Source organism: Pelophylax lessonae (assembly GCF_965119305.1).
Source record: "Pelophylax lessonae genome assembly, chromosome: 1".
Taxonomy (NCBI): Eukaryota; Metazoa; Chordata; class Amphibia; order Anura; family Ranidae; genus Pelophylax; species Pelophylax lessonae.
The window spans coordinates 100,002,018-100,027,876 of NC_138768.1; the positions used below are offsets into that span (position 1 = coordinate 100,002,018).

Here is a 25,859-nt window from a genome sequence, read left to right on the forward strand (position 1 = left end):
CGACTCCACAGCCCTGATGATAACTAATAAAGAAAAATATTTCAACAAGTCCCTTTGTAATTTTTAGTCTGAAAAATCCACATTGGCTCTTCAAAGCAGTGTACTAACAAACAGAAAATTGAACGATTGTTCCAAATACAGATAATTTAGTCAGATTTTCTAATGTTATTTTGATCATCCAATCATGTGCAACCAAAAATGCTGGGTTTCTTTACCCCCCTTGTCTGTGATTGGGTATTCTTTGCAAAGTGAAGTTTCACCTTATTTACTAACAGAGCACATGCCCATGCAGAGTAAACGGTCTATGCGCCTTTAATAAATCCATCCTGATGTGTACAAATCAGAGGAGACCAAAACATCAGCACCAGATCAGCCAGAATACATCTCATCTCCCGTACTGCAACCCATGTCACCGACAATCCCCATCACTATACCTCTCATTGTTATTACTGATGAGGATAATGCTACATTGGACCAATAGAAGAGATCAGAAGCGGAATATAATTGTTAATCACTCAGTATATGAACAGATATAATGTATACACCTGACTGTATGGAGGGAACATCTGAGTAAAGGGTAACCACTAACCACTGAGGTCTGGATTGTACGCACAGGTACATCTACACTGGGAGTTGTTGGTACAGGGGGGCAGAGTTATTAGTTATTCAGGAGCAGAGTAGTGCACACTGTTAGGTAGTGGAGTATTCTGCAGAGCAGTGCACGGTGTTGGGTGGGTAGCAGAGCAGTGCACTGTGTTGGGTGGGTAGCACAGCAGTGGCACAGTGTTGGCTGGGTGGGTAGCACAGCAGTGGCACAGTGTTGGCTGGGTGGGTAGCACAGCAGTGGCACAGTGTTGGCTGGGTGGGTAGCACAGCAGTGGCACAGTGTTGGCTGGGTGGGTAGCACAGCAGTGGCACAGTGTTGGCTGGGTGGGTAGCACAGCAGTGGCACAGTGTTGGCTGGGTGGGTAGCACAGCAGTGGCACAGTGTTGGCTGGGTGGGTAGCACAGCAGTGGCACAGTGTTGGCTGGGTGGGTAGCACAGCAGTGGCACAGTGTTGGCTGGGTGGGTGGCACAGCAGTGGCACAGTGTTGGCTGGGTGGGTGGCACAGCAGCGCACAGTGTTGGCTGGGTGGGTGGCACAGCAGCGCACAGTGTTGGAAGGGTGGGTGGCACAGCAGTGCCCAGTGTTGGCTGGGTGGGTAGCACAGCAGTGCCCAGTGTTGGCTGGGTGGGTGGCACAGCAGCGCACAGTGTTGGAAGGGTGGGTGGCACAGCAGCGCACAGTGTTGGAAGGGTGGGTGGCACAGCAGCGCACAGTGTTGGAAGGGTGGGTAGCACAGCAGTGCACAGTGTTGGCTGGGTGGGTAGCACAGCAGTGCACAGTGTTGGCTGGGTGGGTAGCACAGCAGCGCACAGTGTTGGAAGGGTGGGTAGCACAGCAGTGCACAGTGTTGGCTGGGTGGGTAGCACAGCAGTGCACAGTGTTGGAAGGGTGGGTAGCACAGCAGTGCACAGTGTTGGCTGGGTGGGTAGCACAGCAGCGCACAGTGTTGGCTGGGTGGGTAGCACAGCAGCGCACAGTGTTGGAAGGGTGGGTGGCACAGCAGCGCACAGTGTTGGAAGGGTGGGTAGCACAGCAGTGCACAGTGTTGGCTGGGTGGGTAGCACAGCAGCGCACAGTGTTGGCTGGGTGGGTAGCACAGCAGCGCACAGTGTTGGAAGGGTGGGTGGCACAGCAGCGCACAGTGTTGGAAGGGTGGGTAGCACAGCAGTGCACAGTGTTGGCTGGGTGGGTAGCACAGCAGCGCACAGTGTTGGCTGGGTGGGTGGCACAGCAGCGCACAGTGTTGGCTGGGTGGGTAGCACAGCAGTGCACAGTGTTGGCTGGGTGGGTAGCACAGCAGTGCACAGTGTTAGGTGAGTGGGTAGTACAGCAGTGCAGTGTTGGAAGGGTGGGTGGCACAGCAGCGCACAGTGTTGGAAGGGTGGGTAGCACAGCAGTGCACAGTGTTGGAAGGGTGGGTGGCACAGCAGCGCACAGTGTTGGAAGGGTGGGTAGCACAGCAGTGCACAGTGTTAGGTGAGTGGGTAGTACAGCAGTGCAGTGTTGGCTGGGTGGGTAGCACAGCAATGCACAGTGTTGGAAGGGTCGGTAGCACAGCAATGCACAGTGTTATCAGAGGTAGCTGTCAGTGTTGCTCTTACCGGCTCGGACGTGTAGTAGGGTTCCCAGCACACACAGTGCGGTGAAGGTGACACCCGGGGTCATGTCTGCTCGGTGTACAGCATGGAGCTCCGTCTATAATACGCTCACCACAACCCCATCCCCGGCCACTCTATACTACACCGACCCCGGCAGGAGTCAGGACGCAGAGCGGGGTGACGTCACGGGGGGTAGGAGAGGCAGAAAGTTTACGGAGTCTGAGCTGAACTCTCCGGAGATCTCATTCCTCCCGGGGGGCGGCTGGAGGGCGGGAGAGGGAGGAGGAGGGAGGAGCACAGAGGATTGTTCCCTCAGGAGAGAGAGCCGTGTATGGCGTCTACTCCGTGTCTGCTCTGTACATACTATATACACATTATATGACCAGATATATACACCTGTGTACACTATATATACGCATTGTACCAGCTCGTACATAGTTATATTTACACCTGGGTACCTAAGGTACACTTGTTTTTCAGACTTTTTTTTAGTCAGGTAACTTTTAGGCCTCATTCACCTGTGTACACTGTATATACATTGTATGACCTGTGTACACTATATATACTTTGTATGACCTTTGTACACTGTATATACATTGTATGACTTTTGCACACACTATATATATATATATATATATATATATATTGTATGACCTGTGTACACTATAAATACACATTGTGTGACCTGTGTACGCTGTACAGTATATACATTGTATGACCTGGGTATGCTATATATATATATATATATATATATATATATAGTATGACCTGCTCTATGCACCTACATCTGGGTACATATGTCAGACGTGTTTGTTATCCTCTTTCTAGTCAGGGACCCTATAGGCCTCATGCACACTGGGGCTTTTGTAAACACTTTTCTAATGACAAGAGAAAAACAGCTTCAAACACGTCTAGTCGCGTCAGGCGCTTTGGGCATTTATTTCATGAGCCAGAATATTCCATCTTTTCAGACCATTGAAATGAAAAACTGCTGAAGTGCTAAATGCGTTCGCAAGAAACACGGCTTACCAGCGTTTAGGTGCATTTTGGCAGTTTGTTTTCCGACAAAACGCTCCTCACTTGAACACAGGTTTTTTTTGCCTCTAAACTCCTGTAAACACCTATGTGACTGTATGGATATGTACGCTGACATGGAGGGGGGTTTAGAGGCAGAAAAAAAAAACATCAAATGCCTGTAAAACATGCATCTGTGAGCTCAGGTGTGCAATGAGGCCTTGGAATTCTGCACAATATTGAGGCACCCCATTCTAAAATGTAGAAAACTTAACTAACAGTTTTACATAACACAGCGACATCCACACACATAGGACACCCAACGTTAGGCCTCATTCACACCTGAGCATAGCAGGAACACGCATTCCCACACTAATTGTTTTTTGCGTGTTCAATTGATTAGGCTGCCCTACACACAACAAACTCACAAATGTAGCTCAAGAATCTTTTTGGTTGTAGAGTTTCTGCATTTTTTCAGAGCACTGTTGTATCACATTTTGTCACACAAAATAAGCAAAGCAAAACTCACGTCTGCTACCTGTGTTTGGGGTAGCATTACACAATTAATGGCACAGCAAGCACCACCCACAATTGCAGTGCGTTTACCAACTCACGCAGCAAAACACAGATTTAGGAAATGCTCAGTTGTGAATGCAGCATTAGAGATGATTTATTCTTCTAAAGTAACTACACCTTTTCACACTGGTGCTGACTATTAGATTTTGGCGAACAGTTCAGCCTGAGAATGAATTCGGGTCAAACATTGGCTGTTCGCCCATTCAACAAACACCTGAATTGTCAGGGTATTCAACCGTTTGTACGGCCCCCCGAATGACCACAATGCATTATGCGGAAGCCCCTATTGGCTAAAGCAATAACAGCTTTGCCCAGTCAGGACACAGAGCACTGTAAGAGCTCTGATTGGAGAAAGTAATAATGACTGTGCCCAATCATTGCTCTTAGTCCTACCCCATACTATAAAAATAATCTCCACATAGCGGCCATTTGTAGTGTGGTATTGGCGTGGAGAGGGATAGAACAGGGCTACTAGCTATTGTGAGTCAATTGTCAGTGTAGAATATCAGTTTAGTGTGAATCTAGTGATAGTACAGTGTGAGTGTAGCGTGACTATTAATTTTTAATTTAGTGTCAGTTTATTTTTTCAGGACAGCTTTCCTGTAGTATATTTCAGAGTGTTACGGCACAATTAATGCAGTATATTTGAGTGCCTTAGTGCGCGTTTAACTGAGTAAATTTCAGTGTGTTACTGCACGTTTGATGCAGTACATTTCTGTGTATTACTGCACGTTTACCTCAGCATATTTCACTCCCTTAGTGCACTTTTAATGCAGTAAATGTCAGTGCGTAAATGAACGTTTAATGCAGTATATTTCAGTGCATTAGTGCACATTTAATGCAGTACATTTTAGTGCGTTACTGCATGTTTAATGCAGTATATTGCAGTGCTTTAGTGCACGTTTAACGCAGTATATTTCACTGCGTTAGTGCACTTTTAACACAGTAAATGTCAGTGCTTAATTGCACGTTTAACACACTATATTTAAGTATGTTACTGCATGTTTAACGCAGTATATTTCAGTGCATAAGTTAACATTTAACGCAGTACATTTCAGTGTGTTACTGCACGTTTAAGGCAGTATATTGCAGTGTTTGTGCACATTTAATTTCAGCGTGTTAATGCACTTTTAACGCAGGATATTTCATTGCATTAGTGCACATTTAACGCAGTATATTTCAGTGCGTTAGCGCATGTTTAAAGCAGTATATTTCAGCGCATTAGTGCACGTGTAACACACTATATTTCAGTGTGTTACTGCACATTTAACACAGTCTATTGCAGTATTTTAGTGCACGCACAGTAAATTTCAGTGCATCAATGCATGTTTAACACAGTACATTTCAGTGCGTTACTGCACGTTTAACAAAGTCTATTGCAGTATGTTAGTGCATGGTTAACGCAGTATATTTCAGTGCGTTAGTGCACGTTTAACGCAGTACATTTCAGTGCATTACTGCACGTTTAACACAATCTATTGCAGTATGTTAGTGCATGTTTAACGCAGTACATTTCAGTGCATCAGTGCACATTTTAGGCAGTATATTTCAGTGCGTTACTGCACATTTAACGCAGTCTATTGCAGTATTTTAGTGCATGTTTAATGCAGTATATAGCAGTGTGTTAGTGCACATTTTACACAGTATATTTATGTGCATTATTGCGCATTTAACATAGTATATTTCAGTGCGTTGGTGCAATTTAATGCAGTATATTTCAGTGTGTTACTGCACGTTTTACGCAGTATATTTTACTGTGTAGGTGTGCATTAAATGCAGTATATTTCAATGCATTACTGCATGTTTAATGCAGTATATTTCAGTGCATTAGTGCACATTTAACCCAGTATATTTCAGTGGGTGACTGCACATTTAACGCAGTATACTTCAGTGCGTTAGTGCATGTTTAATGCAGTATATTTTAGTGCATTAGTGCACGTTTAACACAGTATATTTTAGTGTGTTAGTGCACGTTCACGGCAGTATATTCAGTGCGTTAGTGCATGTTTAACGCAATATACTTCTTTGCATTACTGCACGTTTAACATAGTCTATTTCAGTGCTTTAGTGCATGTTTAATGCAGTATATTTTAGTGCTTTACTGTGCGTTTAACACAGTATATTGCAGTGCCCTAGTGCACATTTAACGCAATATATTGCAGTGCATTAGTGCACGTTTAATGCAGTGTATTTCAGTGTGCTAGTGCACGTTTAACTCAGTGTATTTCAGTTTGTTACTACTTGTTTAATGCAGTATATGTAGGTGTGTTAGTGAACATTTAATGCAGTACATTTTAGTGCATTACTGCATGTTTAATGCAGTATATGTCAGTGCGTTCATGCACATTTAATGCAGTAAATTTCAGTGTATTAGTGCACATTTAACGCAGTATATTTCAGTACGTTACTGCACGTTTAATGCAGTATAACTCAGTGTGTTAGTGCACATTTAACGCAGTATACTTCAGTGCGTTAGTGCATGTTTAATGCAGTATATTTTAGTGCATTAGTGCACGTTCAACGCAGTATATTCAGTGCGTTAGTTCACGTTTAAAGCAGTATATGCAGTGTGTCACTGCACGTTTAACGCAGTATAATTTACTGTGTTACTGCACATATATAATTTCAGTGCGTTAGTGCACATTAGCGCAGTATATTTAAGTGTGCTACTGCATGTTTAATATGGCAGTATGTTAGTGCATGTTTAACGCGGTATATTTCAGTGCATTAGTGCATGTTTAACGCAGTACATTTCAGTACATTACTGCGCGTTTAACACAGTCTATTGCAGTATGTTACTGCACGTTTACCACAGTATATTGCAGTGTGTTAGTGCATGTTTAATGCAGTATATTTCAGTGCATTACTACACGTTTAACATGGTATATTTCAGTGTGTTAGTGCATGTTTAATGCAGTAGATTTCAGTGCGTTGCTGCCCATTTATGGCAGTATATTACAGTGCGATAGGGCACATTTTATGCAGTATATATCAGTGCATAAGTGGACATTTAATGCAGTATATTTCAGTGCATTGCTGCGTGTTTAATACAGTATATTTCAGTGTGTTTTTGCACCTTTAATGCAGTAAATTTCAGCGCATTAGTGCACATTTAACGCAGTATATTTCATTGCGTTACTGCACGTTTAACACAGTCAATTTCAGTGCAATACTGCACGTTTAACACAGTCTATTGGAGTATGTTAGTGCATGTTTAACACAGTATATTTCAGTGCGTTAGTGCACGTTTAACGCAGTACATTTCGGTGCATTACTGCACTTTTAACACAGTCTATTTCAGTGTTTTAGTGCATGTTTAACACAGTATATTGCAGTGCCTTAGTGCACGTATAACACAGTATATTGCAGTGCGTTAGTGCACATTTAATGCAGTATTTTTTAGTTTGTTAGTGCATGTTTAACGCAGTACATTTCATTGCATTCCTACATGTTTAATGCAGTATATTTCAGTGTGTTAATGCATGTTTAACACACTATTTTTCAGTGTATTACTGCACGTTTGATGCAGTATATTTCAGTGCATTAGTGCACAATTACCGTAGTACATATTAGTGCACGTTTAACACAGTATATTTCAGTGCGTTACTACACATTTAATGCAGTGTATTTTACTGCATTAGTGCGTGTTTAATGTAGTATATTTTTATGCATTACTGCATGTTTAACGCAGTATATTTCAGTGTGTTACTGCATGTTTAATGCAATATATTTCAGTGCGATAGTGCACATTTAACGCAATATATTTCAGTGCGTTACTGCACCTTTAACACAGTCTATTTCAGTGCGTTAATTCATGTGTAATGCAGTATATTTCAGTGCTTTACTGTGTGTTTATTATTGCACAATTGCCGTAGTACATTTCAGTGCATTAGTGCACGTTTAATGCAGTATTTTTCAGTGCATTCGTACAAGTTTAACGCAGTAAATTTCAGTGCATTACTGCACATTTAACGCAGTATATTTCAGTGCGTCATTGCACAATTACCGTAGTACATTTCAGTGTGTTAGTGCACGTTTAATGCAGTATATTTCTGTGCATTACTGAACGATGAACGCAGTATATTTCAGTGCATTACTACCCATTTAAGGCAGTCTATTTTAGTGCATTAGTGCATGTTTAATGTCGTTTATTTTAGTGTATTACTGCATGTTTAACGCAGTATATTTCAGTGCATTACTGCACATTTAATGCAGTATATTTCTGTGCAATAATGCACGTTTAACGCACTATACTTCAGTGCGTCACTGCATGTTTAACATCGTCTATTTCAGTGCTTTACTGTGCATTTAACACAATATATTGCAGTGCCTCAGTGCACATTTAACACATTATATTGTAGTGCATTAGTGCACGTTTAATGCAGTATATTTCAGTGCATTAGTGTGTGTTTAACGCAGTTTATTTCAGTGTGTTACTGCACGTTTAATGCAGTATTTCTCAGTGTGTTGGTAAACGTTTAATGCAGTATATTTCAGTGTGTTAGTGAACGTTTAATGCAGTATATTTCAGTGTGTTAGTGAACGTTTAATGCAGTATATTTTAGTGTGTTAGTGAACGTTTAACACAGTATATTTCAGTGCGTTACTGCACATATAATGCAGTAAATTTCGGTGCATTCGTGCACATTTAACAGAGTATATTTCAGTGTGTTACTGCATGTTTTTTGCAGTATATTTCAGTGTGTTAGTGCACGTTTAACACAGTACGGTTCGGTGCATTACAGCACGTTTAATGCAGTATATGTCAGTGTGTTCATGCACATTTAATGCAATAAATTTCAGTGCATTATAGCACATTTAACGCAGTATATATCAGTGCATTACTGCATGTTTAATGCAGTATATCTCAGTGTGTTAGTGCACATTTAACGCAGTATGTTTCAGTGCATTACTGCATGTTTAATGCAGTATAGCTCAGTGTTTTAGTACATGTTTAACGCAGCATATTTCAGTGCGTTAATGCACGTTGAACACAGTATGTTTCATTGTGTTCCTACACGTTTAATGCAGTATATTTCAGTGCATTAGTACATGTTTATTTCAGTCTATTTCAATGTGTTACTGCACGTTTACTGCAGTATATTGCAGTGCATTAGTGTACATTTTACGCAGTATATTTCAGTGCATTAGTGCACAATTAACATACTACATTTCAGTGTATTACTGCATGTTTTTTACAGTATATTTCAGTGTGTTAGTGCGCGTTTAACACAGTACATTTCAGTGTATTACTACACGTTTAATGCAGTATATGTCAGTGTGTTCATGCACGTTTAATGCAGTATATTTGTGTGTTAGTGAACATTTAATGCAGTATATTTCAGTGTGTTCGTGAATGTTTAACGCAGTATATTTCAGTGCATTACTGCACATATAATGCAGTAAATTTCGGTGCATTAGTGCAAATTTAACGCAGTATATATCAGTGCATTACTGCATGTTTAATGCAGTATATTTCAGTGTGTTAGTGCACATTTAATGCAGTATGTTTCAGTGCATTACTGCATGTTTAATGCAGTATATCTCAGTGTGTTAGTACATGTTTAACGCAGCATATTTCAGTGCGTTAACCACTTAAGCCCCGGAAGATTTTACCCCCTTCCTGACCAGGGCCTATTTTGCGATTCGGCACTGCGTGACTTTAACCACTTGCCGACCGCCGCACGACTATCTACGTCGGCGGTCAGCCCCTCACAGGCAAAGTGACGTAGGTCTACGTCACTAGCTTGTGAGGGTCTAGGGAGCGAGCGCGCGCCCCCGGAGGCGCGCTCCCGCTCCCGAGTGGTCACGGACCCCCCTGTGCGTGTGACCGGCGGACCCGATGTCCGCCGGCCACTCTGCGATCGGCGGGGAAGAAGGAGAAAGTCAGGCAGCTTGTGTAAACAAGCTGCCTGTCATTCTCCTCGCTGTATGAGAGCTGATCATCTGGATCTACTATGTAGATCCGTTGATCACTCTGCATACAGCTGAAGCCCCAGCCAATCACAGTTAGAATCACGCCCCTAGGGACACACACAGCCCCTCCCTCTCAAATAAAGTTAACCCCTTCACTACCAGTGTATTTTTACAGTAACAGTGCATATGTATAGCACTGATTACTGTAGAAATGTCACTGGTAACCCCAAAAGTGTCAAAAATGTCAGTCAAGGGTCCGATTTGTCCGCCGCAATGTCGCAGTACCGCAAAAAAAATCGCAGATCGCCGCCATTACGCGTTAAAAAAAAAACCAACAAAAATGACAAAAATCTTTCCCTTAGTTAGTAAACGCAATAACTTTTGCGCAAACCAATCAAAATACGCTTTTTGCGATTTTTTTTACCAAACATAGGTAGCATAAAACAAATTGGCCGAAAATTTTAAAAAATTTTGATTTTTACATTTTTTTGGGGGGAATTTCATATAAAAAAAGGGAAAAATATTGCTATTTTTGCAAAATGGACGCTATTTTTTTGTTTATAGCGCGTGATCAAAAAATCGCACAGGTGATCAAATACCGCCAAAAGAAAGCTCTGTTTGTGGGAAAAAAAGGACGCCAAATTCGTTTAGGTACAGCGTCGCACGACCGCGCAATTCTCCGTTAAAGTCACGCAGTGCCGAATCGCAAAATACCCCCTGGTCGGAATGGGGGTAAAATCTTCCGGGGCTTAAGTGGTTAACGGACAATTGCGCGGTCGTGCGACGCTGTACCTAAACGAATTTGACGTCCTTTTTTCCCACAAACAGAGCTTTCTTTTGGTGGTATTTGATCACCTGTGCGATTTTTTTGATAATGCACTATAAACAAAAAAAGCGTTAATTGTGCAAAAATAACAATATTTTTCACATTTTTTTATATGAAATCCCCCCAAAAAAATGTAAAATCTAAATTTTTTAACATTTTAGGCCAATTTGTTTTATGCTACATATGTTTGGTAAAAAAAATCGCAAAACGCGTATTTTGATTGGTTTGCGCAAAAGTTATTGCGTTTACTAACTAAGGGAAAGATTTTTGTAGTTTTTTTTTTTTAACGAGTAATAGCGGCGATCTGCAATTTTTTTTTGCGGGACTGCGACATTGGGGCAGACAGATCGGATCATCGGGTCCGGGCACACGCGGCGGCGCGTGCTCGCTCCCTAGAGCTCACTTTGCCTGTGAGGGGCTTACCGCCGCGGTAAATAGTCATGCGGCGGTTGGCAAGTGGTTAATGCACGTTGAACACAGTATGTTTCATTGTGTTCCTACACGTTTAATGCAGTATATTTCAGTGCATTAGTACATGTTTAAAAGAGAAATAGGGGTGATGGCGCTGCCTGTATAAATTTAGATACTGGTGCTGGGATTCCTTTGGTAAAAATGCACACTTACCAGAGACACCCACCCCACACAGGGGTATAGAGCGGGTGCTTTAATGGGTCTGGCAACCTAGCGATATCCTCCTATCCCTGGATGGAGGGCGTGTGCCGAGGATCAGGCTGGTCCTGGTATGGAGTAAACCCGCATGGGAACGAGGCTTGGATCGCAAGCGCTCGGTTAATACAGTCACGCTCGATTTTTACCTGTTTAATGTGAGTACCTTTGCATTGTTTTGCTCAATAAAGTACATTACGCAATTACGCTATGTCCACTATTCATTTTCTGGTATAAATATCGGGAGTGGAGCTGAGTGGATCCCTCGGAACACACCTAAGTCAGGAAGGCACACAGGGGACTATCCCAGGGTATATCCATACCAGGACCAGCCTGATCCTCGGCACACGCCCTCCATCCAGGGATAGGAGGATATCGCTAGGTTGCCAGACCCATTAAAGCACCCGCTCTATACCCCTGTGTGGGGTGGGTGTCTCTGGTAAGTGTGCATTTTTACCAAAGGAATCTTATCCCAGCACCTTACCACCCACCACGGGGTCACCTTTCACCTGAGTGTTGATTTTCCGAGTGTTGTCACCTTTATTGTTCTTGAAGTCACCGTATATGACATAGACTTTTTTACTGGATCTCTGCTTACTGGACTTTGCAAGCTGTATTTTAAAAACTTTTTTTCTATTTGGCTCTGTTGGCACTTTATATAAACTCCCCATATCAACACGTGGTATGAGTGGAACAGTTCACATCATATAGCACCATATTTTTTATCACATTAATATTGCATGTTAAATATTATCTATATTAGCTATTAATTATTGTTTATATATTTATTGCACCAGTCACTTTCTAATTTTCTTGAAGGCACCTTTATACTTTGCACTTGCACCCAATTGATGTTTTATGGAACATACTATTGTATGAGTATACACATTATTGTTTTAGCATAAGGCACTTTAATTCACAGTTTATTATATCTTTATTATATCTAAATTTATACAGGCAGCGCCATCACCCCTATTTCTCTTTTATCCAGTGTATAGTCTCCGGACTATCATCCAGGGAGGCTGCAGCCTATTTTTAGATATATTTATACATATTTTTTATTATTATTATTTATTATTTATATCTTTTTCACCCATTCATTTATTCACCTATCTATCCATTTAGTCCATAGCGCGGAAGTTTCATTTTTCTATTAGTACATGTTTATTTCAGTCAATTTCAATGTGTTACTGCACGTTTACTGCAGTATATTGCAGTGCATTAGTGTACATTTTACACAGTATATTTCAGTGCATTAGTGCACAATTTACATACTACATTTCTGTGTATTACTGCATGTTTTTTTGCAGTATATTTCAGTGTGTTAGTGCACGTTTAACACAGTACATTTCGGTGTATTACCAAACGTTTAATGCAGTATATGTCAGTGTGTTCATGCACGTTTAATGCAGTAAATTTCAGTGCATTAGTGCACATTTAATGCAGTATAGATCAGTGCATTACTGCATGTTTAATGCAGTACATTTCAGTGCATTAGTGCACGTTTAACGCAGCATATTTTAGTGCGTTAATGCACTTTGAACGCAGTATATTTCATTGTATTCCTACACGTTTAATGCAGTATATTTCAGTGCATTGGTACATGTTTATTGCAATGTGTTACTGCACGTTTGCCGCAGTATATTGCAGTGCATTAGTGTACTTTTTATGCAGTATATTTCAGTGCATTAGTGCACAATTAACATAGTATATTTCAGTGCATTAATGCACGTTTTATGTAGTATATATTTTAGTGCATTACTGCGTTTTGAATGCAGTATATATAAGTGCGTAACTACACACATTTTACGCAGTATAATTCCGTGCATTAGTATATGTTTAACACACTATATTTCCGTGCGTTAGTGTTTGTTTAACGCAGTATATTTTAGTGTGTTAGTGCATGTTTAATGCAGTAGATTTCACTGTGTTACTACACGTTTACTGCAGTTTATTGCATTGTGTTAGTGCATGTTTTACACTGTTTATTTTGGTGCGTAGGTGAACATTTAATGCAGTATATTTCAATGCATTAGTTCATGTTTAATGCGTTAAATTTTAGTGCATTAGTGCACATTTAACACAGTATATTTCAGTGTGTTACTGCAAGTTTTTTGTAGTATATTTAAGTGTTAGTGCATGTTTAACGCAGTATATTTCAGTGCATTACTGCACGTTTAATGCAGTATATTTCACTGTGTTACTGCACATTGAACGCAGTATATTTCAGTGCGTTTGCATGTTTAATGCAGTAGATTTCAGTGCGTAGGTGAACATTTAATGCAGCATATTTCAATGCATTACTGCTTGTTTAAAACAGTATATTTCAGTGCATTTTTGCATGTTTAACGAAGTATATTTCAGTGCGTTCGCACGCATTTAACGCAGTATATTTCAGTGCGTTCGCACATGCTTAATGCAGTAAATTTCAGTGCATTTGTGTACGTTTAACTAAGTATATTTCAGTACGTTACTGCACGTGAAACACAGTATATTTCAGTGTGTTACTGCACGTTTAAAGCAGTATAGTTCAGCGCATTAGTGCACATTTAACTTAGTATATTTCAGTACGTTACTGCACGTTTAACACAGTACATTTCAGTGCATTAGTGCACGTTTAGCGCAGTAAATTTCAGTGCATTACTGCACTTTTAATGCAGTATATTTCAGTATGTTCGTGCATGTTCAATGCAATAAAATTCAGTGCGTTTGTGCACATTTAACACAGTAAATTTCAGGGTATTGCTGCACGTTTAATGCAGTATATTTCAGTGCATTAATGCACAATTAACGTAGTACATTTCAGTACATTAGTGCACGTTTAACGCAGTATAGTTTAGTTCATTAGTGCACGTTGAGCGTAGTATATTTCAGTGCGTTACTACACATTTAACGCAGTATATTTTAAGTGCATTAGTGCATGTTTAATATAGTATATTTTAGTGCATTTCTGCATGTTTAACGCAGTATATTTCGGTGTGCTACTGCACGTTTTATGCAGTATATTTCAGTGCATTAGTGCATGTTTAATGCAATATATTTCTGTGCGTCACTGCGCGTTTAACAAAGTATATTGCAGTGCCTTAGTGCACATTTAATGCAATATATTGCAGTGCGTTAGTGCACATTTAATGTAGTGTATTTCAGTGCGCTAGTGCACGTTTAACTCAGCGTTTTTCCGTTTGTTACTAAACTTTTAATGCAGTATATTTAGGTATGTTAGTGAACGTTTAATGCAGTACATTTTAGTGCATTACTGCACGTTTAATGCAGTATATGTCAGTGCGTTCATGCACATTTTTATTGCAGTAAATTTCAGTGCTTTAGTGCACATTTAACGCAGTATATTTCAGTGCATTACTGCACGTTTAATGCAATGTATTTCAGTGTGTTATTACACGTTTAATGCAGCATATATTTCAGTGCGTTAATGCGCGTTGAACGCAGTATGTTTCAGTGTGTTACTGTATGTTTAATGCAGTATATTTCAGTGCGTTAGTACATGTTTATTGCAGTCTATTTCAATGTGTTACTGTACGTTTACAGCAGTATATTGCAGTGTGTTAGTGCATGATTTACTTAGTATATTTCAGTGCGTTAGTGCACATTGAATGCAGTATATTTCAGTGCATTACTGCATGTTTAATGCAGTATATTTCACGGCATTAGTGTGTGTTTAATGCTTTATATTTCAGTGCGTTAGTGTATGTTTAACGCAGTATATTTCAGTGCATTAGTGCATGTTTAATGCAGTAGATTTCAGTGCATTAATGCATATTTACACCAGTATATTGCAGTGTGTCAGTGCACGTTTTATGCTGTATATTTCAGTGCATAGGTGAACACTTAATGCAGTATATTTCAGAGCATTAGTGCACATTTAACACAGTATACTGTACTGCACTGCACGTTTTTTCGCAGTATATTTCAGTGTGTTCATGTTTAATGCGGTATATTTCAGTGCATTACTGCACGTTTAATGAGGTAAATTTCAGTAAATTAGTGCACAATTAATGCAGTATATTTCCATAAGTTAGGGCATGTTTTAATGCAGTATATTTCAGTGTGTAGGTGCATAGTGCACGTTTAACAGACTTTATTTCAGTGCGTTAATGCAGTTTGAACGCAATATGTTTCAGTGCGTTACTACCCGTTTAATGCAGTATATTTCAGTGCATTAGTGCATGTTTAATGCAGTATATTTCAGTGTGTTACTGCACGTTTACCGCAGTATATTGCAGTGTGTTAGTGCATGTTTAATGCAGTATATTTCAGTGCGTTAATACATGTTTATTGCAGTCTATTTGAATGTGTTACTGCACGTTTACCGCAGTATATTGCAGTGTGTTAGTGCATGATTTACGCAGTATATTTCAGCGCGTTGGTGCACATTGAATGCAGTATATTTCAGTGCGTTGCTACACATTTAATGCAGTATATTTCAGGGCATTAGTGTGTGTTTAACGCTGTATATTTCAGTGCGTTAGTGTATGTTTAACGCAGTATATTTCAGTGCGTTGGTGCATGTTTAATGCATTCGATTTCAGTGCATTAATGCACGTTTACCGCAGTATATTGTGTCAGTTCACGTTTTATTCTGTATATTTCAGTGCATAGGTGAACACTTAATGCAGTATATTTCAGTGCATTAGTGCACATTTAACACAGTATACTGTACTGCACTGCACGTTTTTTCGCAGTATATTTCAGTGTGTTCACGTTTAACGCAGTACATTTCAGTGCATTACTGCACGTTTATGAGGTAAATTTCAGTAAATTAGTGCACAATTAATGCAGTATATTTCAGTATGTTAAAGCACGTTTCAATGCAGTATATTTCAGTGTGTTGGTGCATAGTGCACGTTTAACCGACTCTATTTCAGTGCGTTAATGCAGGTTGAACGCAATATGTTTCAGTGCGTTACTACCCATTTAATGCAGTATATTTCAGTGCATTAGTGCATGTTTAATGCAGTATATTTTAGTGTGTTACTGCACGTTTACCGCAGTATATTGCTGTGTTAGTGCATGTTTTATGCAGTATATTTCAGTGCATTAGTGCCCAATTACCGTATTAGATTTCAGTGCGTTAGTGCACATTTAATACAGTATATTTCACTGCATTACTATGCATTGATCGCAGTATAATTCAGTGCGTTACTACATGTTTAACACAGTATTTTTCAGTGGGTTATTGCATGTTTAATGCAGTAGATTTCAGTGCTTTACTGCACATTTACGGTAGTATATTGCAGTGCGCGTAGTGCATGTTTTACACACTATATATCAGTGCGTAGGTGAGCATTTAATACACTTTTTGCATGTTTAACGCAGTATATTTCAGTGCATTTTTGCACGTTTAACACGTTCACACGCATTTAACGCAGCATATTTCAATGCGTTCGCACATGCTTAATGCAGTAAATTTCAGTGCATTAGTTCACGTTTAACGAAGTATATTTCAGTGTGCTACTGTGCGTTTAACACAGTATATTGCAGTGCATTAGTGCACATTTAATGCAGTAAATTTCAGTGCATTAGCGCATGTTTAAGGCATTATATTTGAGTGTGTTACCCATTTACTTGACTGCCCTATGCTCCAAAAATACATCAAAGTAGGTCCTGAATCCTTTTTTGAAGCCAATTTTGGTGTGTTTTTAAAGATTAAAAAGTATATATTCAGACAACTATTAGCAGCGCAATTCCTCAATGTGTAAACACAGTGCTTAGGAAATAAAATGATAATATATATCATAATATGTATAAAGTGCTCAGGTGCAATGAATATATTACTGATAAGTAACATAGGTGAATATCATTCCAAGTACAAATAGTGTCCAAAATAATGTGCAAAAACAATAGTCCAAATGTGTTGAAAGTGCATCAACAAACACTGTTGCTAGAATTCCAAAATAGCATGAAATCTTCTCAAAAATTGATAATTGACCAGGTTCAATAGTGATGGTGACACCCTCCGTGTGCTCCGTGTTCTGTGAAAATCAGGGAGAATTCAAACTCACCAGATGTTGTTGATCTTCATTTACCTTATGGCAAAAAAGCCGAATATCGCTTAGGAGATCCCCGCGATCTCTGGTCCATCAGCCCAAACTTGCTTTTTGGAGGATATTCCTAGACGTAAACTTTGGAAACACAAGAAACGGACTCCTCATAGTGTAGTGTTCTTTTAAAAAATCTCAGTTTTTTATTAAATGTATTCTAAAAAGGACAACAATGATAGTTGTAAAGAAATAAAAGAAGTTCAAATTCCAGCCTAAAACGTCCTGTGTGGGTTGCCCGCACACTTGCCGGGAAGCCGTGCTGCCACAAAACCTCCTATTGCGGTGTGCATTCCAGGCTGTACTCAGAACGAGTAGCTTCCGATGACATCACTTTTGATGATGAAATGCGTCAAGTTGACACGCACGCTGCCTCGTTCTGAGTACAGCCTGGAACGCACGCCACAACAGGAGGTTTATAATTCATATAATTAACATATAACCCCCAAAAAAGTGCTCTTGTGCCACTGTGTGAAATGTATTCACTCACAAAACGTAATAATAATAATAAATGAAATAAATAAAAATAAATTTTAAAAATGATTCCAACCTATTCCCGTGTGCGCCTCCTACCCGGAAGAGCCAGGTCACCTATATATATGTGATTTGGCGCACAGGGGCCACCCTGTAGCAGGAAGTTGAAAACTTACAGCAGTATCAATATGTAAAAAACGACTTCATGGGGGACAAATAAAGTGTGCTTCAATAATGCTAGACTGCATTGTATGTGTCATTTTTGATTTTACCTTAAGTACAACTTTAATGATCTTGTGGCAATTGCTTTTTGAAGAATATAGGTTGTTACACAGTGGATGACTGGGCTGTGGATTTAACAGCAGTCGTTTAGTGATGCTTCAAGTCAACCTTCTTACCTGAATGGGCTGCCTAAATGGCACATGTAGCATTTTGGGCAATGCACCATAATGCTTGTAAGTACGTTGTCACATGTTGTGCTACAATGCAAGTTTATTGGCAAGGGGCATTCGTAATGAATGGCACGACATCACATCAATGCATGTTGCGGTAATGCATTTTCCCTCATTGCAATGGTATAAATGAGTCTTAATCCTGCATTCACACCTGCGCAAAGAGTATTGCTGGTCATTTTGAAGCATTTACAAAGGTTCTTCAAAAAGTTTCACTTTTTTAACTATTAAATATAAAAATGTGGTATTTTTTTCTAGGCTTTTTTTTAGTTGTTTTTTGTATGTGTATCAAGCTTCTAGCATTTAGTTTCCTGGGCTGGGCAAGGAGAGGATGACAGTTCTAGAGTTCACTTACCGCAAAGTGACGTAGGACTACGTCGGCAACTTTTCGGTGTTATACCGGAATGATGCCTCTAGCTAGAGGCACCATCCCGGTACCGTGGTTTACAGCCGACGGCCGGCTTTCCGTCAGTAACCACCGATGCGGCTTGGGACCCGCTCGATCGTTACCCGGGTGAGCGGGAGGGGACATCCCCCCCGCCACCTTCCGTGACTTTGCTCGTGGCTCCCCACCGGGGGCCCCGAGCACATAGCCGGCACGTCCATGGCGTCACTTCCGGGTTACTGTGCTACAAAAGGCGGCAAATTTAAAAAAACGGCTGTATGCAAAAATGCAGTTTTCGGCGTTTTGCATACATGGAAGTGTAGTGGAGGGGTCTAGGGTCTTTTAGGGACAGATTAACGAAACCTTATGGCTTCAAGTCACAACACACTCCCATGGCTCCCTTAGTGTGTAACCCTGATTTTACCCCAGGTCTCAATCCCCACACCTTTGCCTGGTGGACAAACAAGGGATTGATACGCATAACAGACTATTGTGATCAAACAGGGATCTTATCTAAAGAAACCTTACAAGACAAATAGCAACTCCCAAACTCAGAATTTTTTCATTATATTCAAATTGTACATTTTTTAAAGTCTCTGAGGCGTATGTCTGATCTCATCCCCTCTACCTCAGTGGAGTATTTGAGTAAATCCTACGATAAGCACACTGGCCATATTTCCAAAATTTACAATATATTGACTTTTAATTCGGAAAAATTATTTTATATGATGAAGTGGGAACAAAACATAAATGAGACGTTCAAAATAGATGAATGGTTTAGAATGGCCCAGGGTGCTTCAAAATCGTACATAAATACTTCCTTGATGGAAGAAAATTATAAAGTTTTGATGAGATGGTACATGGTCCCAGTGAGAGTGGCAGCGTATGTTGCAGGGGCCTCTTCCTCTTGCTTTTGAGGTTGTGGTATGGAAGGCACAGCAATGCATACTTGGTGGTCCTGTCCAAAAGTGAAACGCTTCTGGGTCCGTATTTGTAATTTCATTTATTCACTTACACAGGGGAATCTGTTAAAATCACCACAGCAAGCTCTTCTGGGACGTCCAGTTGAGGGATCACCGAGACAGACAGAAAGACTTATAGACTCTATTTTTAATGCAACAAGGTTAGCAATAGTTAGGTCCTGGAGGACATCTACAATCCCTTTCGACTTGGTGATAATATATACTGGACAATCAGCCTGTTTACTCCTCTCCTTCTCCTCCTCCTTTTACTGACAGTCCGAGTGCGACAGGAACTCAGTAAAGATAAAGAAGAAAGGATCTAATGATCTCAGTTTAAATGATTTATTTAAGGTAAAGATAGAGATACACTTACATTCACCAGCACTTATGCAGTGCGGGCTTCCAAACAGCTGATGTGTATTCAGTGGCTGAACCTCCCTGGGTCTGACGCTCATCGAGTAGGCTCCTCCCCCCGTACGCGTTACGTCAGATGACTTCGTCAGCGGGGTCGTCAGTGGGGGCCCCGCTGATGAAGTCATCTGACGTAACGCGTACGGGGGGAGGAGCCTACTCGAGCGTCAGACCAAGGGAGGTTCAGCCACTGAATACACATCAGCTGTTTGGAAGCCCGCACTGCATAAGTGCCGGTGAATGTAAGTGTATCTCTATCTTTACCTTAAATAAATCATTTAAACTGAGAGCATTAGATCCTTTCTTCTTTATCTTTACTGAGTTCCTGTCGCACTCGGACTGACAGGAGGAGGAGAAGGAGAGGAGTAAACAGGCTGATTGTCCAGTATCTATTATCCTTAAAAGCGTGTATGACTCCTTGGAGTCTATCCTTGAGGTGAGCTGCTAATCTTGCACCAATCACTGGGAGCACTTGTTTGGAGTGTGGAGCACGCTTGCAGTAGAATTCGGATCACAGATGGGATTATTTGGATTACTTTGATTTATTTGCTATTGATTTTGGGACTTTTATAATCACTGTGTCATTAGCACTTGGACTTTTTTTGCACTTTATTAGCATTTGGCACTGATTATTTACATTTAAATATTTACTGATTTTTGTTTACATACATAAATGATTTTGTTTATATGTTAATTACCCTGATTGATTGTATTTCACTTGGCGCAGCAATATTGATTTATCTATTATTCACTGGTGTTTTTGTGTAATGCACTGATTGCTGCCTTGTGTGCGTTTTATTCATTTATTTATATGGTTTGCGCTGATTATTACACAATTTTTTGAGTTTTACTCTTTCCTAAATGTTCATTGTATGATGATGCAGATCTATGTAATACTGATAAAGCTCTTATATGTTTTTCCATCTTGAAAACTTCAATAAAAAACATTAAAACAGAATATGCTTTGATCTAAACCATTCCATTGTAGCTCTGGCTGTATGCTTAGGGTTGTTGTCCTGCTGGAAGCTGAACCTCCGCCCCAGTCTCCAAGTCTTTTGCCGACTCTAACAGGTTTTCTTCTAAGATTGTCCTGTATTTGGCTCTATCCATCTTCCCATCAACTCTGACCAGTCCCTGCTTAAGAAAAGCATCCCCACAACATGATGCTGCCACCACCATGTTTCACAGTGGGGATGGTGTGTTCAGGGTGATGTGCAGTGTTAGTTTTCAAGCACACATAGCATTTTGCTTTTAGGCCAAAAAGTTCAATTATGGGGTCATTTGACCAGAGCACCTTCTTCCACATGTTTGCTGTGTCCCCCACATGGCCTCTTGCAAACTTCAAATAGGACTTCTTATGGCTTTCTTTTAACAATGCCTTTCTTCTTGCCACTATTCCATAAGTGCTAGATTTTTGGAGTGCAAGATTAATAGTTGTCCTGTAGACAGATTCTCCCACCTGGGCTGTGGATCTCTGCAGCTGCTTCTCTGATGAATGCTCTCCTTGTCTGGCCTGTCAGTTTAGGTGGATGGCCATGTGGTAGGTTTGCAGTTGTGCATACTCTTTCCATTTTCGAATGATGGATTGAACAGTGCTCCGTGTAATGTTCAAACCTTGGAATATTTTTTTTATAACTTAACCCTGCTTTAAACTTCTCCACAGCTTTTTCCCTGACCTGTCTGGTGTGTTCCTTGGCCTTCATGATGCTATTTGTTAGGTTCTCTAACAAACATTTGAAGGCTTCACATAACAGCTGTATTTATATTGAGATTAAATTACACACAAGTGGACTCTTTTTACTAATTAGGTGACTTCTGAAGGCAATTGGTTCCACTAGATTTTAGTTAGAGGTATCAGAGTAAAGGGGCTGAATACAAATACACACCACACTTGTCACGTATTTATTTGTAAAAAATGTTGAAAAAGATTTATTATTTTTCTTCCACTTTACATTTATGTGCCACTATGTGTTGGTCTATCACAGCTTTTCCCAATTGGTGTTCCGCGAGAACAAAATTGGGGTTCCGCGACAGGTCGCTGCCCACAGAGATCGCACAGCCACAATCTCATAAGAAAGGCTCTGGGACATTAAAAGGCTGTGTAAGGGACATAGAAACTCTGTCAGGGGCATTAAAAGACTCTGTCAGAGGCATAGAAAGACTCTTTGAGGGGCATTGAAATTCTCTGCTAGGGAGATTAAAAGGCTATGTCTAGGGCATTGCAATTCTCTGTTAGGAACATTAACAGGCTCTGTAACAGTGGCGGCTGGTGTGTTGAGGGCGCCGGACACATGGAGTACAATGGGATTTTTTTTCATCACCTGATTAGAGCCAGAGGCTCTAATAGGGCGATGCAAAGGGTGGAGCCGGGGCGCAGAGCAGTGCGTCCCGACTCCACCCATTGTGTGACATTAGCGAATGAAAATTCGCTATTGTCACACCGATCCTCCTCCTGGTCAATCAGGAAGTGTGTCCGATACGCGCTTCCTGATTGGCCGCAAGGCAAACCCCTTGCCATTGGCCGAGGAGGAGGCGGGAGCAGAAGGAGACGCGCCGCCGGTCACCTCAGAAGAAGCTGTCCGCTGCGGGAGCAGAAGAAGCCGCTGGAACTGAAGCCGAGAGCCGCCGCTGGGAGAAGCAGAAGCCGAGAGCAGCAGAGTCGGTCTGGTCCGGTCATCGTGAGAGAGCAGGAGGTAAGTGATTCAATGCAGCCACTGCCTCAGACTCAGTGCTCAGACTCAGTGCCTCCCTCCTCTCTCTCCTGTCACTGTGCGGGACTGCGGACTCGAGTCCGGCGGTATTGAGGGGCACACCATGGTCACTCTACATTGATGGGGGCATGCTGTGGTCATTTTACATTGATGGGGGCATGCTGTGGTCATTTTACATTGATGGGGGCATGCTGTGGTCATTTTACATTGATGGAGGCACGCTGTGGTCATTTTACATTGATGGGGGCATGCTGTGGTCATTTTACATTGATGGAGGCACGCTGTGGTCATTCTACATTGATGGGGGCATGCTGTGGTCATTTTACATTGATGGGGGCACGCTGTGGTCACTTTACATTGAAGGGGGCACGCTGTGGTCATTTTACATTGATGGAGGCACGCTGTGGTCACTTTACATTGAAGGGGGCATGCTGTGGTCATTTTACATTGATGGAGGCACGCTGTGGTCACTCTACATTGAAGGGGGCATGCTGTGGTCACTCTACATTGATGGGGGCATGCTGTGGTCACTCTACAGTGAAGGGGGCATGCTGTGGTCACTCTACATTGAAGGGGCACGCTGTGGTCACTCTACATTGAAGGGGGCACGCTGTGGTCACTCTACATTGAAGGGGGCACGCTGTGGTCACTCTACATTGAAGGGGGCACGCTGTGGTCACTCTACATTGAAGGGGGCACGCTGTGGTCACTCTACATTGAAGGGAGCACACTGTGGTCACTCTACATTGAAGGGGGCACGCTGTGGTCACTCTACATTGATGGGGGAATGCTGTGGTCACTCTACATTGAAGGGGGCACACCGTGGTCACTCTACATTGATGGGGGCACTGCTCACTGGTCACTCTGCATTGATGGGGTCACACTGTACCTTGATTACTGAAGGCCCCTTTGACACTTGTGTGACCTCAAAGTCCCGCTGTTTTTTACCGCATTTTTTGCCGCGAAGCAATGCCTATTACATTTTTCTGTTTGCGCCCCCCCCCAACATTTTTGAGCACCAGCCGCCACTGCTCTGTAAGGGACATTAAAAGGCTCTGTCCAGGGCATTGCAAATCTCTGTTAGGGACATTAAAAGGCTCTGTAAGGCACATTAAAAGGCTCTGTCTGAGGCATTGCAGTTCTCTGTTAAGAACATTAAAAGGCTCTGTCAAGGGCATTGAAAGGAAAGACTCTGTCTGGGGCATTGAATGACTCTGTGGGGGGCAAAAAACTGTTAACTGTATTTTTCAGTGTTCAAATCTTTTTGCTTCACGTCTAACTCAAAAATCCTGCTTAAGTTCAGTTCTTTCTAAAAGTGTTATAAAAATCATGCCTGAAATAGTTGTATCTACTGTTCCTCAAATAGCAGAGACAAGTGACAAGTCAAAAAAAAAGAAAGAAAAGCACACAATGCTAGCAAATCTTATTCTCTAACAAAGACAAAAAATATGATAGCTACCTGTCATTTGGATTCACAAGTGCCAAAAATTAAGACTGTCCTAAAGAACAATGCGTACTTTGCAATAAAATATTGCCAAACAGTTCATTAGCACCTGCTAAATTACATCGTCATTTTGAGAAAAACCACGCAGAGTACAAAGATAGACATTGACTTTTTTATTTTTATTTTTTTATCGATACTTTTTTTATCGAAAGCTAAAGGAGTATCAGAAGCGTAAACAATTTATGAGCAAAAAATTTCAAAATGCTAATGAAAAAGCCACAGAGGCTTATTACAGAGTGAGTTACTGCATAGCACTTGCAGGAGAATCACACACAATTTGGAAATCACTAATAAAGCCATGTGCAAAAGAAATAGTCATGTATTTTAAGTGAGAAGTTGAGTAAAGAAAATTGAAGCTGTGCCACTTTCCAACAACACAGTTTTGTGCCGTATTCATGATCTTGCTGATAACATTTATAGTGAACTAATTTCTCGGCTGCATCAATGTGATGGGTACTCACTGCAATTAGACGAGTCCACAGATGTTGCAGGACTTTCAATTTTGTTAGATATAATTTAGATATGTGCAGTAGTGGTGCCAAAGCAATGTTTGGGAAAGTGGCAGGTGCTGTGACACAAATAAGAAATGTAGCAAAAAAACAGCACCAGTTCTCACTGTGTTCTTCACAGACATGCACTGGTAGCTAAAAATATTTCAATCTCACTTAACCACTTGCCGACCGGGCCATAGCCGAATGACGGCTACAGCGCGGTCGGCTTATTCTGGGAGGGCATACTATGACATCCTCCCAGAATCACACTTCCCGCGCACCCCCTGGGGCACGAAGTGTCTGTGCTCGCCGGGTCCCGGGGACCCGGTGCATCACGGATCATGGTAAAGGGCCAACAACAGCGGCCCTTTACCACGTGATCACTCCGTCCAATGACGGAGCGATCACTTGTCAATAAATCGGCACATGTCCGGTTAATTTCTCTTCTCTCCTCGCACACTGTACACAACGATCAGTACCTCGTGCGAAGAGAGGAGAGAAACTGCAGTTGCACCCATCTTCTGCCTCCTCCATACCTCAGTTAGGCCCATCCGTGCCACATCAATGCCACATCCATGCCTCATCCGTGCCACATCTGTGCCCACCCATGCCACATCAGTGCTCATCCATGCCACGTCAGTGCTCATCCCTGCCTCATCCATGCCACATTCATGCCACGTCAGTGCTCATCCGTGCCACATCCATGCCACATTATTGCTCATCCATGCCACGCCAGTGTTCATCCATGCCACATCCATGCCACGTCAGTGCTCATCTGTGCCACATTCATGCTACGTCAGTGCCACATCCATGCCACGTCAGTGGTCATCCGTGCCACATCCATGCCATGTCAGTGCTCATCTGTGCCACATCCATACCACGTCAATGGTCATCTGTTCCTCATCCATGCCACGTCAGTGCTCATCCATGCCACATCCATGCCACGTCAGTGCTCATCTGTTCCTCATCCATGCCATGTCAGTGCTCATCTGTGCCACATCCATACCACATCAGTGCTCATCCGTGCCATATCCATGACACATCAGTGCTCATCCGTACCACATCAGTGCTCATCCATGCCATGTCAGTGCTCATCCGTGCCACATCTATGCCACGTCTGTGCTCATCCGTGCCACATCAGTGCTCATCCATGCCACATCCATGGCACATCATTGCTCATCTGTGCCACTACAGTGCTCATCCATGTAA

At 41.5% G+C, this 25,859-nt stretch overlaps 1 protein-coding gene across 1 annotated transcript in view; it reads right to left on the reverse strand.

Moving 5' to 3' along the window:
- LOC309563338 (chondroitin sulfate proteoglycan 4-like) overlaps positions 1–2,430 on the reverse strand; it is a 133,819-nt gene extending 131,389 nt beyond the window's left edge. The window contains exon 1 of the mRNA XM_082267733.1: positions 2,210–2,430. Within this exon, the coding sequence (XP_082123859.1) occupies positions 2,210–2,273 (64 nt within the window). The 5' untranslated portion in view covers positions 2,274–2,430. The remainder of the gene's footprint in view (positions 1–2,209) is intronic.
- Between the last annotated feature and the right edge of the window lie 23,429 nt (positions 2,431–25,859).